The sequence below is a fragment of the Phytophthora sojae genome, assembly GCF_000149755.1.
Source record: "Phytophthora sojae unplaced genomic scaffold PHYSOscaffold_6, whole genome shotgun sequence".
Classification (NCBI taxonomy): Eukaryota; Oomycota; class Peronosporomycetes; order Peronosporales; family Peronosporaceae; genus Phytophthora; species Phytophthora sojae.
In genome coordinates, this window is record NW_009258120.1 from 2,250,867 (window position 1) to 2,265,543 (window position 14,677).

The 14,677-nt window shown below is 50.4% G+C and overlaps 3 protein-coding genes across 3 annotated transcripts; 1 reads left to right on the forward strand and 2 right to left on the reverse strand.

Annotated features, from left to right (window-relative positions):
- Positions 1-3,796: 3,796 nt before the first annotated feature.
- PHYSODRAFT_351929 (hypothetical protein) lies at positions 3,797-8,303 on the forward strand (the record flags this gene model as incomplete). Its single annotated transcript, XM_009532677.1, has 2 exons — positions 3,797-5,100; positions 7,928-8,303. 2 exons carry the CDS (start codon positions 3,797-3,799, stop codon positions 8,301-8,303), a joined length of 1,680 nt encoding a protein of 559 aa, XP_009530972.1.
- A 388-nt stretch (positions 8,304-8,691) lies between these two features.
- PHYSODRAFT_347025 (hypothetical protein) lies at positions 8,692-10,274 on the reverse strand (the record flags this gene model as incomplete). Its single annotated transcript, XM_009532678.1, has 3 exons — positions 9,868-10,274; positions 9,549-9,797; positions 8,692-8,845 (listed from the first exon to the last, which is right to left on the reverse strand). The coding sequence occupies exons 1-3, from the start codon at positions 10,245-10,247 to the stop codon at positions 8,692-8,694; spliced, it is 783 nt and encodes a 260-aa protein (XP_009530973.1). The 5' UTR covers positions 10,248-10,274.
- Positions 10,275-12,433: 2,159 nt separating this feature from the next.
- Positions 12,434-13,731, reverse strand: PHYSODRAFT_303062 (hypothetical protein; the record flags this gene model as incomplete). Its single annotated transcript, XM_009532679.1, has 4 exons — positions 12,434-13,306; positions 13,334-13,387; positions 13,415-13,477; positions 13,711-13,731. The coding sequence occupies 4 exons, from the start codon at positions 13,729-13,731 to the stop codon at positions 12,434-12,436; spliced, it is 1,011 nt and encodes a 336-aa protein (XP_009530974.1).
- Positions 13,732-14,677: the final 946 nt, after the last annotated feature.

A 14,677-nucleotide genomic window follows, 5' to 3' on the forward strand; every position in this document is an offset into this window, starting at 1 on the left:
GGTGCTTGCTTGGATGTATATAGTAGTTATAGTAGTGATAATAGTAGCTGTAGTAGTATTGTGCCTTTCACTTATTCTGCCGTGATAATTCTGGCATAACTCTAATCCCTTATCGACCTTAATTATGCCCCGAGTTAGCTCATTTCCATGTTAATTCCGGGTCGCCCATTCGTGGCCGAATTAGGAGCGGCGATGGTGAGGCCGACTCAAGGCGGAATAAGCTAATCCAGTCTGCGTTAGGCGGAAACAGAGCGATTGGCGGTTTCCTACCCGCCAATCCATGCCATTCTGCTCGTATCTCCGTCGATTGGCTCTTAAATGCTGATCGCGGATGTTAGGGGAAGCGCTCACAATCTTAGGCAGAATTAGCACTAAATAAGCGTTGATCGCCCTTTTATGACTCTAATTCCGCCTGAATTAACAGCTCACCCGCCAAAATACGTGAAAGGCACAGTAGTAGTATTGTTGTGAGCTATTATCAGTATTCACCCCAGTCGGTTAGCTTTTTCTATGGTCTTATTCTGATATGACATGACGTTTGGTCTGAAAATTGTGGGAGGGATGACCCACTTTTCTGCTAAAGCTGAGCCTGAAGGCGCTCTATGTTGACCGGTACCCAGATAAACACATGAGCTAACGGGTCCATTGGCCTCACCTTGCCTACCACCTACTCAAACAACCTTGTGGGTGCATGCAGCAACCAAGCTCGCAGTTAGCGCTGCTCACACTGGCATGCTACATCGTTGTTACGTCGCTACAATCGACGTCGCCTATCCTGTTCGCATATGTACGATTTGATGCACCGGGACTATAATATAGTCCAATAATCAATATTATTGATTATTGTATTGGGGAGGGCCAGATCGAAATCCATGTCATGTCGGAATACGGACATGAAAAAATTCTTCCACCCCAGTCGGATTTGGATCCCCCGCCAATAACTAGCGCAACAACTTAGTCAAGTTATATTGTGGTAGCTAGCAAAACGAGATAGTCCATTAAGCACTAATTACATAAAGTTGTGGTTTGTCTGATACAGTGGTACTTTCCATAGTTAAAACCCTAGAAACTTCATAAATTACATGAATGTTGCCTGTGTCGCCGCTTATGTATGGTCTTGATGTTGCGTGAAAGTACTTTAAACGTATCATGTACTGTGTTGACAGTCTGAACTCTTGTGCGCGCGAAGTTTGCTTGTTATAACATCGCACAAAGTCTACCGCACTAATAGTACGACTGCATCTGTTTCCGGTACATTTGAATATGAGAAGAAATAGCAATCTTATCTATCATTGCAGTAGTAGGAGGGGCAAGTATACTACTAGTGCACGAATAGAAATACTGGTAAAACATCGTGATCTAGACGCAAGCAATAAAATGACATATTGTACTCTTTCATTCTCCGTGTAAATAATACAGTATCACGTTTCTGTCTTAGCTGTCACTACTTTATTGCATGTAGAAGTAGTGCTTTGGGATAATATATTCAAGGACAATTTAGCAAGACTATATTACTATGCATCCTGTGGAAGCTTTACGCACCTGGGTGATATCGACAGCAATGGGCTGTGGTAGTGAACTTGTACGCTGTACACTGAACCTGCTAATATACCTGCTTACAACGGCAGGCATCGCAGAGAACGAGCATGCTCTTTGTAGATGCTTGTAGTAAGGTGTAGCAACGATGCTCTTTGTACCGCGAGTTTAGGCGCATGTAATGAGGTGAAGCGGGTCTTTTGACGTTGCTGCCAGCAATTAAGTAAAAGCTCACGCAGACTCCCAATACTGAGAAAGGCGTGAGCGGCAAGTTATAACCTGCACTTGTGTGTACAGTGCAGCGCGTGCTCGTATGATATCGAGTGCAACGGTGTGGTGAATTTGTACGTTGTACACTGAGCCTGCTAATATACCTGCTTACAACAGTAGGCTCTTTGTATATGCTTGCAGTAATGTGAAGCAACCGTGAGTTTAGGTGCATGTAATGAGGCGAAGCGAGATCTTTTACAGTTAAGTAAAAGCTTGCGCATACTCCCAATACCTGAGCGTCAAGTTATAGCTACACTTGTGTGTATCGTGCAGAGTGCGTTCTCACAGCTGCGTGGAGTAGCTGCGGTCGTCGTCTCCGTACACGATGACGGTGTCGGGGGCTTGATTTAGCAGGCGGAGGAGAAAATACACCGTTTACAAGCCCAGCTCGAGCGCGCCGAGCGTGCCCAGCACCTCGCTGATCGAAGTCCGTATCCGGCACGATGAGCTGGAGCTTGTCCTGGTGCGGACTCCCCCCCCCCCCCCCCGCGGTAAATGTGCTCGCGCGGCGCTCTGAGCTAAAGCATTTTTTGAGATTTCAGCGTAAGCACTAGCTTTTAATGGGTAACAGTAGCTTTTAGTGGAAATATTAGCAAATTATGGATTCGGAACTATAGAGGAGCTGAATGAAACTACGTGTAAGTGAATGAAACTTCTTCTGGCCAATACTTTATTCAAGTTGCTCTGAGTGCTTACTTAAATGCGAGGTTTTATATGGGGTGCTACCTACTTAAAGCTGCTTTAAACCCCTACTTTATGCAAGCCATTTTTGAGTGGATACTTACTAACCAGTTTTATACTGATGGTCTTCCATGCATTGATGTGCTGCAGAACATGTATAGGACATTATCTTGTTTTATTTCTATTTTATTTTATGCGGTTAACGCCGATTGCACTCAGGGCCAGCTCTGCTTCAGCCCCGCATACTAGATACCTTTCTCTCTACGTACCCGGCGGCTACTGCTATGAACCTATTGCCCACGATATCGATCACAGTGCAGCCTGGATAGTGTTATCTTGACATCAGCAGTATGGCCCCGTGTGCATGCCAAAGAGACTTGCGTGTAGTGCACCCAATGCGCTGTAGAACACCCGCATAGCTGGAATCAGCAAGTTGCTGGCTTTGAAGAAGTTAAACCTAGTTGTATTGGGCGCTCTCTCGAGATCGAAAACGAAATTCGCTATAAGCTTGCAGTGCAAAACATTTTAGTTCCGCACCCACCGGCTGAGCCACACCACGGGGAGAGCTCGACAGAGCGAGACCCGGGGGCTCAGCCAAGGGGGGGCGCGGGTATTTAGCTTGTAAGCTTTTCACAAAAAGCAACAGGTCGCTAAGAGACCTGCGTGCACCGCGCGCCGAAGTCGCGAGGAAATCGAAAGGTGCCGCATAATCGCCGGCTGGGCTCCCCGACGCTGGATTTGACGCTACGTTGGCAAGCAACCGACGCGGCCAGCATGGAGAAGCTGGCCACACCAACGTCCGCAGCGCAGCGTGACCAATGCGCTGTAAAACCAACAATGACCAGCAGCAGATGCCAGCAGCGCCATTCAAAAGTGCATTTTTGATGATGTCGCCGCGGATGGCGATCATGATTACCGCACGGAGTCAGCCGCGAAGGTCAGAGCGACGTCAACATGGGTACGACCCTACAACTTTACCCGACACATCCAAATTATGGATCTAGGAAGGTTTTTTATCGAATTTAGCAGTATATTACTTGTCTAAACCGATAAATCTCCTTTAACAGGTATTAACGTATTATCAGGGTAAAGTAAGCGCGTACTCATGTTCAGACTTGATCTTTGGCGGTGCAATCTGCTCTTGTCGCATCCGTGGCCATGACTCGAAGATGAAAGCCGTCATGAACCTTGGGGCGTGCGACAGCCTACTGCCGTTCCAACACCAGCTTCACCTCGCCGTCGCCTTCCGTCCGGCATTCGCAGAATTCCAAGGCCAAGCTCCAAGCAAATGCATACACTGCAGACCTCAATGGCCTCGTCGTCGCTGCGCACCTCGCTCGGCAGCAGCGGCCACTCGCTGGGCGACTCGTGCATCGACCTGTATGCCGAGCGGGTCATGATCCCGCGGATCTCGCTCCTGTCGCTGCTGGCCGGCTTGTCGGCGCTGTCGGTGCTGCTCGTCCGGCACCGTCGGCGGCGACGGCTGCAACGCGTCCGGCAGTCGGCCAAGCTGCTGCCGGAGAAGGTCGTGCTCGAGTCGTCGCTCGTGTCGGACGACGGCGACGAGCTCTCGTCTCGGAAGCGCTGGTTCGCGTGCTTCCTGGCCACGAGCGTGGCGTGGGTCACCGTCTTCCTCTGCACCTTCAACTCGTCCACGGCCCTCGCGTCCACGTCCATGAGCGCGGCACAGGCGCGGCCCCGCATCGTCTTCAGCTTCACGACGACGCCCAGAGGCATCGACGACATGCAGCCCACGGTGGACGCGCTCGTGCGCCAGGAGGGCGACGGCTTCGACGCCGTGTACGTCATCGTGCCCAAAACGTACCGCGACCAGGCCGTGCAGATCCCCGAGTGGCTGCTGGACGGCCGCACCAAGCTCAACCAGAGCGAGTTCCGCGGCATCACGTTCGCCACGGGGGCGAGTCCGTACCACGACAAGCTCCGGCTCATCGTGCTGGACACGGACTTCGGCCCGGCCAGCAAGGTGCTGGGCACGCTGCTGGTGGAGCAGGACCCGGACACCGTCATCGTGTACGGCGACGACGACCGCATCTACCCCACGCAGCTGTGCGAGCGCGCGCTGCACTACACGCACAAGTACCCGGACGACGCCATCGCGGTGCTGGGCGGCTGGATCTCGGCCGAGGACGATCTGTACTGTGGACGCAGCCTCGCGGTCGGGGTCAACAGCGTGTCGTTCGTGGGAGGGGCGGGTGGAGTCGCAGTGAAGCGCAAGTTCTTCGGCCTGGAGGAGGCGACGATGTCGGCCTTCGAGGTGGCCAACATGTCCAAGGCCTGCTTCCTGGGGGATGACTACTATCTGTCGCACCTGTTGAGTCGGAATGGAGTTAGAAGACGACTTGTATCGGACAGCTGCTGGAACATTGAGTCACTGACAGAGTCGTTCTCGCACGGGGGACTGTCGTACGCGCCGTCGGAACACCCGGGAGGGGCCAATGTGGAGCACTACCAGCAGTGCATTCGAGAACTGGGCAAAGACCAGGACTTATCTCACGACGGCGAGTTTGGATCTACATTCATGTTCGTGTTTTCTCGACTGTGGGGGGTTTTGCGAGGACTGAGGAATTTATACTTTGGCAGCGAATTCGTGACGTGCTGACTGATGAACGAACCCGCAAAAATGTAACAATACTGGGGACGTGACGATAAAATAATATGAATCGATTGAGTTACTTGGAAAGTTAGCGACGAGCTCGAAAATATTAGCATCATCCGAGGTCGAAGATAAACCAGAGGAATGCCATCCCGATCTACTGGAGTTTTAGTGGACGTCTACGACTAAGTGAATATTTTCAAGCGGGGAGATATCCTACACGGCATCCTCACTCTTCAAACTACCAGGCCGCGCTTTCCTTTCAGCAATGAGCGCTCGTGTCTTCTCAACGCTCGCACTCTTCGTCGCCTTCTTAATGGCGTGCAGCGTTCAACATGCGGCTGCGATGAGTGCGGAGCTGCGGATCTACAAGGAGCCTGAGTTCAAGAGACTGCGCCAAATTATCATCGTGTCTGCAGGGAATCTCTGCTACGACATGCCCTGCCAGATCAGCGACAGCATTTCGTCAGCCAGATGGACGGGGATGCCAGTCACGGGGACGGCTTACGCTGATGGACAGGCGAGGATCGCCTTCTACACGGGCGGCAACTGCACGGGCAAAGCGGCTGTGGTGAACACGAGCGTCGGAAACGTTCCCGACTTTGCGGCGTTCGGCATGGACAACGTCACCTCGTCTTTTGCCGTGCTGGAGACTTCGACGGTGATGAAGCACAAGGCGAAAAACGTTTGTGAGTGGTAAATGTGGTAGGACCTCGGTGACTGGATGATCGAGCGAAGACATATTTGTTGTGACAACGCTCGGAACGAATTAATAAGACCTGACCGCTTTGCTGAACCACGTAGCTACGCAACAGTTGCACGTTTCAATTGTTTGGAACGAACGAAAGCAAAAGTTTCACCGTCAACGGAGTCTGAAAGCTGTGTTTTTTCTTTTTCAGTCCATTTTTCGTTTGGGGGTTACCAGCAAGGTTGTACGGAATGAAGCGCCTAAAGTGCAGGAATTGTTGCAGCAATTTAAAAAAAAAACTAGGAGGCGGAAGAATACCCGACTGTACCTAGTTATTCACTGGGAGCTAAAAGTTCAACGAGCCACGCTCGTAGCTTGCTACAAGCATTCACGAGTGTTTCTCACAACCTTTGGCCGCCCTGTCCTTCATCACCATCGAGGTCTCCAGCACGACAAAAGACAGGATGGCGTTGTCGAGTCCAAACATCGCAAAGTCTGAAATCCTCCCGACGTTCGTTTTTACTACCGCCGCCTTGCCCGTGCACTTGCCGCCCGCCGATCCGCACCTGTCCAGTAGCGTAGGCCGTCCCCGTGGCTGCGAGCAGAATCCACCTCGCTGAAGAAATACCGGCACAGAGTGAGGCGCATGGCATGTCGGAGCAGTGATCCCCCTCGGTAATGGTGAAGAAGCTGCGTACATTTTTATAATGGGCTCCGTGAAGAAGTGCAGCTCCCCGCCCATTGAAGTCGCACAAGTATGGCCGCAACACGCGGCTACGAAGACAACGAAGAGCGCATGCGTGACGATACGAGAGCTCGTAGATTAATTTTTTTTTCCATTTTCATGGTGAGGTACATTGTGTTCATTTAGAGCAAGGTACTAACGATCAACATAGCTCTTAGATTCAGCAAGGCAGGGCAGCGTGGCTTGGCGATTTTAAAATCGAGGGTATCGATCGAGCGGATTTCAGTATTTTTCATGGAGCTGGTGGTAGACGTCCACTTAACACCAGTGGATTACGGCAATGCTGTTTGAAAACGTGTTAGTAAGTTGCTAGATTACCCCATAGGCTCCAAATCAACGAGAAAATGGCTGAGATAGAGCTACCACAGTGTGTGCGTGGAACACTACATCTACTTCAAGAAAAATCGTAAACCACTGTAAGTTGCTTGCCGTTGTGTATCGTTTGGCGTTTGTGCTTGCCAGCTTCACCGATTGAAAGTCAGGCTTCAAACTATCCTCGGCTTCGAACGCTTCGTCGCCAACAATATATGGGCCGAAGCTGTTCGTTGGTTGGCTTACTGGTAGACCGGGGCTTGTGACCAACCTGAATACAATCTTCCTCCTAAAAAGGCAGTCGATGTATCATACCGGGCAGAGAATTGAAACCCATAAAAAGCAAAATACCACTTAAAGAAACAAGCTTAGAATACAGTGAAGTGCTAGTTCATATTTATAGATGTAGTCATCAGCGTTTAGCCCTAGTCTTTTGGTCCTACGGCCGCCTCGAAGGCGGCCGTAGTTGTTTTGTAGCAAGCAGCTAGAAATTCTCAAGTTTAGTTCTACTGCGACCAGGCTCGAGCTGATCACTGTGCATTATTTCATTATTTTTTTAAGAGTCGATGCTCGCTGTGGTGCGATCTATTGATGCCCTGTTGTGCGCAGGAGAATGCTTGAAATTGTTCTAATCGAGTAATTGGGCTGGCATACCTGTACACGTGGCTGTATAATACAGCAAACCCTTGAATGGCCTAGCAGGCGAAATACAGCCTGTATTTCGCCTGCTAGGCCATTCAAGGGTTTTCTTAGAATCTATAGAGGAAGTCCACAAAACAGAGACTAAAATAATTGTCTATTACTTCGAAGGCGATATACGGTCGATTCGAACGATTATCTGTAAAGACGCACCTTTCCAAGCTGACATCGCTTCAGTACCCTTGGATTCCGCCTTGCTGGCATCATCCGAGGGCGACGGTAATGCCATCCTGAATTACTGGTGTAGCGGGCGCTACCCGATTCTTAACACTAAAGCCGCAACGTCGGCAGCCTCACTCACTCTTCAAATTACCTGCCTGGTGCCAATGAGTCCTCGTGCTGTCACACTCGTGCTCTTCGTCACCTTACTAGTCGCGTGCAGCGGCCACAGCGCTACCGCAATGAATGGGCAGCTCCGCTTCTTCAAGGAGGCCAATGTCCAGAGTCTGCGCAGCATCATCCACGCTTCCGCCTCGGATCTCTGCTACGACATGCCCTGCTCCACGCTCAGTGGCAGCATTTCTTCAGTGCAGTGGGCGGAGCTCCCGACCACGGGGACGGCCTACACCGACGGACAGGCGCGAATCGCCTTCTACAAAGGCGCCAACTGCACGGGCAAGGCGGCGGTGGTGAAAACGAGCGCCGGGAAGATCTCCGACTTTGCCGCGTTCGGGATGGACAACGCCGTCTCGTCGTTTGCTGTGCTGGAGACCTCGAAGGTGATGAAGCACAAGACAGAGAACGTTTGCAAGGGGTAAACGGCTGCAGCCAAGCTTCGAACGCTACTGGTTGAACACTTAGTTACCTCCCAGGGAATAAATAAGCAAAAAAAAATTGTGACAACGACGAGATAATAAATTACCCTCTGGATAGCTAGTATGTCTCATTGCTAGGCCATAGCGGCGTGTCGAAAGCTACGCTGGCAAAAAGATTTAAGGACAAAGTCTTTTGTTGTAGACCGACAAGGAAGTTGTGCCGGCAGACCTGATATCGACTAGGACTATTCCATCAGGAAGATTGTAGGATCACCACTCTTCGTTTTTATTACGGGAGGTCGTTGTTCCCATTCCTTCAAATGGTCGATTCGACCCCTTTCAACTGGTAGCTCAGGTCTTGCAACCACCCACCCCGAGTTCGTCCTCCTGCTTAGAGTTTCCGGCATTTTCCCTGGTGCGCCACGTGCCACTTGAGATTACCGCCGATGCAGTTGGCCTTGTCGAAGTCGCATTTGTTGTTGTAGGTGACACCGTTGCTTCCACAAACGGGAGGGTCCGTCTTGGGGCAAGAGCCCCAGCCGCAGCTGTAGGAGCCGTCGGCGGAGGTACCAACAATTGCTAGTGCGGCGAGAACGAGGACGGCGGCAAGCTTCATGGCGCTTTGAGTTGGGCGTGTGGTGGCGGTGAGTGTTCTGGTCTCCGGAAAATTGAAAGTAAGGTGAGGCTGGAACGAGGTGCGGGTACTGTATTCATTCCATCGCCTCCCGCACAACAATCAGCTCTGTCGAATGCATTGGCGTCAGCGCATATGGATTTCCTAGGATCCGGTTTCCATCCATGCATTGATGTGTTTACTCTTTGGAGCGCAATACCGTATTGGCAAGCTTTTTTTCTTGAAGCTAGACTCAATTGGTGGATCACGATTGCTGGGCGCTTGACGAAAACGAGTAAACTAATTGTGTGACTGTTGACTTATCCATTTTGTCCCTCACATGGTTTCTTGTTTTTGCCGCGTTTTAGGCACCACAAACAACTCTAAATTTGCAATTCATGTACCATTTTACTTTGTTAGGGCAGCTAAATCGACGCAAATGAGCGGATGTGCGAATGCTTCAGTTTTAAGTAAAAAAACGAAGGTCGTACTTTTTTGTTCGGGCGCTGTGACTGAATGATATTCTGGATCAAATTTTCACAAGTTTTAGGAGGCCTCGTCATCAGAGATCGCGTTACGTAACTTTTTTCGGTTCAATGGAGAAGAATCATCGTCTTTTGCGTTACAGTACGTACTTGTCTGTGCGCTTTCGCTTACCGCTTTTTCTGCCCGTGTTGTGGGGGTCCTTCTCCGTGTTTTCGGTATCACGGTCGTCGCCAAACAGCGCGTCAGGGCTGCTACACTGAGTATCTTCAGCAGCAAGCCTTACAGAGGCAGAAAACGACGCGCGCAGCGGGGACGTGTCGGCCTGGCCGGATAAAAAACTGTCCATGGCGTCGAACACGCGCTGGCTAATGTTAGGACTCTTGATACGGTGGTACGTCCTAGGTAGATGACAACAACATAATATATCAGAATAAATACTCAAATATCAAGAATAAATGAAACTCATACCTTAGCTCTTTCTTCTCCTGCTTTGTTAAATCGAACCAACCTGGCTTGCCTGTACTTCCTTGGATACGGTTGCCGTTGAAGTCACATATGAACCTGTACATCTCCTTTAGCGCCTGCATTTTGTCGTCGATAGCTTTCGGAAAGCGCGGTGACCCCTTAACAACCGCTTTGTAGGCGGCACAAATGCGCTCGGTGAACTGGCTCGCCTTCTCGCCCTCCCGTCGCCCCTTTCGTTCCACCTCGCGCCACGAGCGCACCAGCACGAGGACGGCCTCTTCCGCCCAGTTGCGCTTTCGATCGTCAATCAGCGGCGCCGAACACGATGCTAAACGCCCCTCGATTGCGTTGCCCTCATGTTGGCCTTCGTTGGTGCTCGCCATGGCTTTTATTGCTGTGTTGTTGAATGGCCAGAGTACATTCGGTTTCACAAGTTCCAAGCTTCAGGGAGCCCCAGAGCTGCCTGAAACTTTGTCACTCAAACGAGGGAATCTTGGAACATTTTTCGCGGTTTCAGGTAAAAAAATGAGCATGCTGAAGGCAATTTTCCCTGGAACCGCGAACTATCTTCCAGGTTTCAGGTTCCAAGCGTTTGCTGAAGAGGGCCAATGGTACGGACCACTATCGCAGTGATCTGATTGCAAGGACAGTTGCGACTGCCAGTGACGACCCACCACCTACCGTAAAACGATTACACTGTACCTAGTCAGTGAGTGGTAGGTATCCGTGTTATGATTATCCTTACAGTACTCGAGACTCTACAATATAAAGTGCCGCTAAATTCCAACTTAGGAATTTTGCACACTATCAATCGATTTTTCTTAATTGCTGATAAAAGCTCGGTTAGGTCTACTTTTAGCGCGAGGTAGAATTACAGAAGAACGCAGTCACGTGCAGCAGTTCTCCGACGAGCGACCCGTGCGATACGACACCTAAGTCGGTCAGCTATACGTCGCAAGTTGAAGCCTGCAGCAAAGACGTGCTCGTTTCGTCAATGGCGGCATGCTGCCTGCAGCGGCACTATTTTGATCAGAAAAGTGCACGCTATAGTAGTGTCGGCAACACTCTTCCGTAGGCATCATGAGTGTGCCGAGGTGTACACTATCGTGATGTTTGCAGCCTTACATCCACAGATTTGGAAAATATATATCTATATATATTGTTTGAAGCACTGAGATCAGATTTGGTTTGAACTCCGGGTGCAGCAGCATTCGAGCCGACCGTATGGAGTCCATACTATGGACTACCTATTTACTGAGCTCCGGGAGCATGCACGGGCCCCGAAAGACAGCATGGCGGTCAAGTTTTCGACAAGAAGCATTTTTGTAGTGACTCACGGAGTCGGCGCTTTTCTGGCAAGTTATCGGTTTTTGAGGTAAGGCGAATGGATAATAAATAATCAGGCCAACTCGTTTTAGAGAAGTGCAAGTGTAGCACATTTGGATTGTAATACTTCCACTAGCAGGAATATTGATGCAAAAATATTGGTGGTATAGTACGTTCACTCGCGATCAAATAGCACTTGCCTTCTTGTTTCATGTATTTAGATAGCATGGATAGACGGAAGTATTTTTTCTCCCCAATTTCTTCGAATCTATGTAGATTCAATAGGACAACATGAATTGCCCCGTTCTGAAATCCATAGCATCTGCGTCTTCATTTTTCTCTTTTCACTTCGTTCGAGGAAGTGCAGCAACGCCATAAGTTAACTCCAATAAACTCGAGTCGAGCCACATTCGTTTGGGCCACTTCATCGCCATCGCTTGAAAGCATCTTGGGTTGATCGAGACTGGCGAGAACGACGAGAGGCACTCGTCGGGAGACCTGTCGCCTTATCCCCCCCCTTCTCAGCCGCTTCTCTGGCATTGCAAAACTCCACAAAGTCGTGCTCGTACGCCCAAAGAGATCCCCGAACAATCCAAAGTTTGATTCTGCAGAAATTCCACAATCGCGGCGCGATCTCCTTGTGCTGTCCGTGGCCCCAACAAATCGTCGACTTTCTCTTCATCCGCGCAAATTTCGGTGCCGCGTAGGTCACAAAAGTACTCGTTGAGCTTGGTCTTCATGGCGGGCGACACGGTGCTCGTATCGCAAAATATGAACGCTCGAGATAGCCAACTTCAAGAATCCGTCGTCATGGTCCTCGTCGGAAGTTGCTTGCTAGTCTTATTGCTAAGCGGCAAAAGTGAAAATAGCGACTGCGAGTAGCACAGAGTGCGGGGGATGACAAATGGCATATATTATATTATATATTACCCTCGGGAGAAAAAAGTCTTCAAAATCCAAAACCCTGTAACAGTCACAAGAGCAATGAAAGTCCGGCTGTGATATCTCTTTGAGGTTGCTTGCTAACAAGAAACTGAAGAATGGCAACAGCCTTCGTGAGAGCCACAGCGTCAACAGAAATAACAACCTAGCGCTTCTCAGCAATTGTATTTTCCATGCTAAACTCCAAGGTTTGCTATAACTCCATTTCGAATATTTTTTTCTGGTAGGAATATACAGTATACATCTTTCACTTCCCTTTTAAGGTGATGGTGATGTTCGTAGTGGCGTTTACAAGCTTTTACTATACTTCGGCGAGATGCTTGCTGCCCAACCGCCTTCTTGAACCGGGAATACACTTGCTGTCAGCTGGATTCGTACTGGACGCTGGCTGCAAGGCCCGCCGCCGGCGCTCGATGTTCTCCTGCCGCCTGCGAGTGTATGAGGCCGACTGCTCGTACTTCATATAGCGCGCTTCTGGAGCGAATCGTTGTGTCCACGGCCGACGCGTCTCCTTTGTCTTGCTCAACTTCACCTGCTTTACTCCATTAATCTGCTGATGAGACTGTGTTCTAGACTCCTGAGCTTTCGCAATTGTTCCCGCCGATAGGTGCACCGAATTTTGTTGGGCAGCTTCCGAAGCGGGTTTGTCGGTGCAGGCTCGTTGCGGCACGGTCGCAATCTCCGTTCCATTGACGTTTACCGCTGTAGTAAGACGCGGACACCAACAAAGTGCACTGCCCTTCGTCCACTCAGCATGGCGTCGAGTGGCACACTCCAAGCGGTCTGTCACGTAAGCATCAAACTGAGACAGCAGCACGAAACCAATGGTGAACGCGGGGTCTTGAACAAACCGAAGTGCGATGTGTGGACACCGTATTGAGTCATGGAACGTCCATGTCGCTTGAGACCGCTGGAGTCGAAGGCGGGAGGGTGCCCGGTGGCAGCCAGCAACGGATAGAACGAGAGATACTCTGATGCCATGAGACGTTGTTCTCAGTCGGATACGACTCGGTCGAGGACGAGCTGAGGGAATTTTTGGGGCGTGTACGATGCCCCACTCATCGTCACTGTCAGAGGCGTCTCCTTCTTCATCCTCCGTGGGCACAGTAGGAGTCGAGAACCTTAAGTGAAACACGAGCGACACGGGAGTGTGAGAGTTCAATGCAGGAGTAAGCTGAGAAAGAACGCGCGCGTGACATACCGACAAGAGCAAAAGGCTGTTGCTATACGTAGCTGGAACGAGGAGACGGCAGACCTGAGTGTCGTGCAGACAGTCACGCACAGCGATGGTGCCATGTTGTCTCGTCGGAAACGAAGTAGGGAATGAAAGCTCGTTGGCAGTCTTCTGCAAGTACGTAAAAGCTCGAGGCCCGATCTTATTTGTGAGTCCAGCGACGCAAACCAAACTACAGTAGTAGCAGCTGGGGGAAACCTTGCGGTTGGTACTGTACCACTCGTGCTGCCTCGTGATGAACGACCCCACGAGCGCGCACACGACGCCATGTACAACAACTCAATGAGCCACCTCAACCGTGGTGGACAGCCCATATATGGCACGACATTGGTAGTTCTACGAACCTCCTTGGGCGGGCGGCCCATGGGCTTCGAGACCAAAGCGCGTCCTTTCGGTATTAATTATGGCAGGTAGTCGCAATTGGTGACTTTTTAAGGTGACGGTCTCTGGGTACATCGGAGTGATGTTTGCTGGTACTGCAGTGACTAAGTGCTCATCGCGTTACTGTCACTAGCCCGAGCCTCTATCGAATGAATCCAGGCGACCTCTCATAACTAATTATGAACCGTCACCAACATCTTGCAAAATGAGAGAGAATCATGTTTAACGCTACTCTTAGTTCGGAACCTCAGCGTTGAGATTCTTCCATGCGAAGCTAGCGAAGTACTCCTTTGACTTGAAGGTCCGCGTGACGAAGTTGCCCACGACCACTCCGCCGAAGAGCGGCAGCTGGGAGACGCCGCCATTCGGGCACCTGCGCGGATGCCTGCCAGTTTCAATGTCAGAAGCTGCGCTCGTACTTTAGCCGAATCCCGATGTGTTGCCATCTGGTAAAGGTGAAGTGGAATCGATGTCATCACAATGCGAGCTGCAGATTGTCTGAGGCATTCTATGATCGATGTGGCTCACGCATGCATCTTTTCATTTACGCACGTTGTTTTCGATCTGTCTGTAAAATACATTAATTAGGTGCGAAGGGTCTCGATTTTCGTCACGGATCCTCTTCTAGACACTCACATAGCTCTGTGTTGAAGTCGCCGACCTGCTGGCATTTTCTCTGACTACGACCAGCGTTTTGAGCAGAAGAATTGTGCAGCAGGGAAACTCGTACGAGGCCATGGCTACCAATGGTGTCTATACCGGTATCATCCGATCTCGTTTCGAACAACAAAAGTGAAGTTGTTGTCCCTCCTGGACATCAGGCTGGCGACTTGCCAACATCTACGTGCTCGCGATACTGGCAAATGGAGGCGGCAACCAAACACTCGCGTACACGAAAACGCTTTCGTTGCCAGATCCGCACTTCCTGGT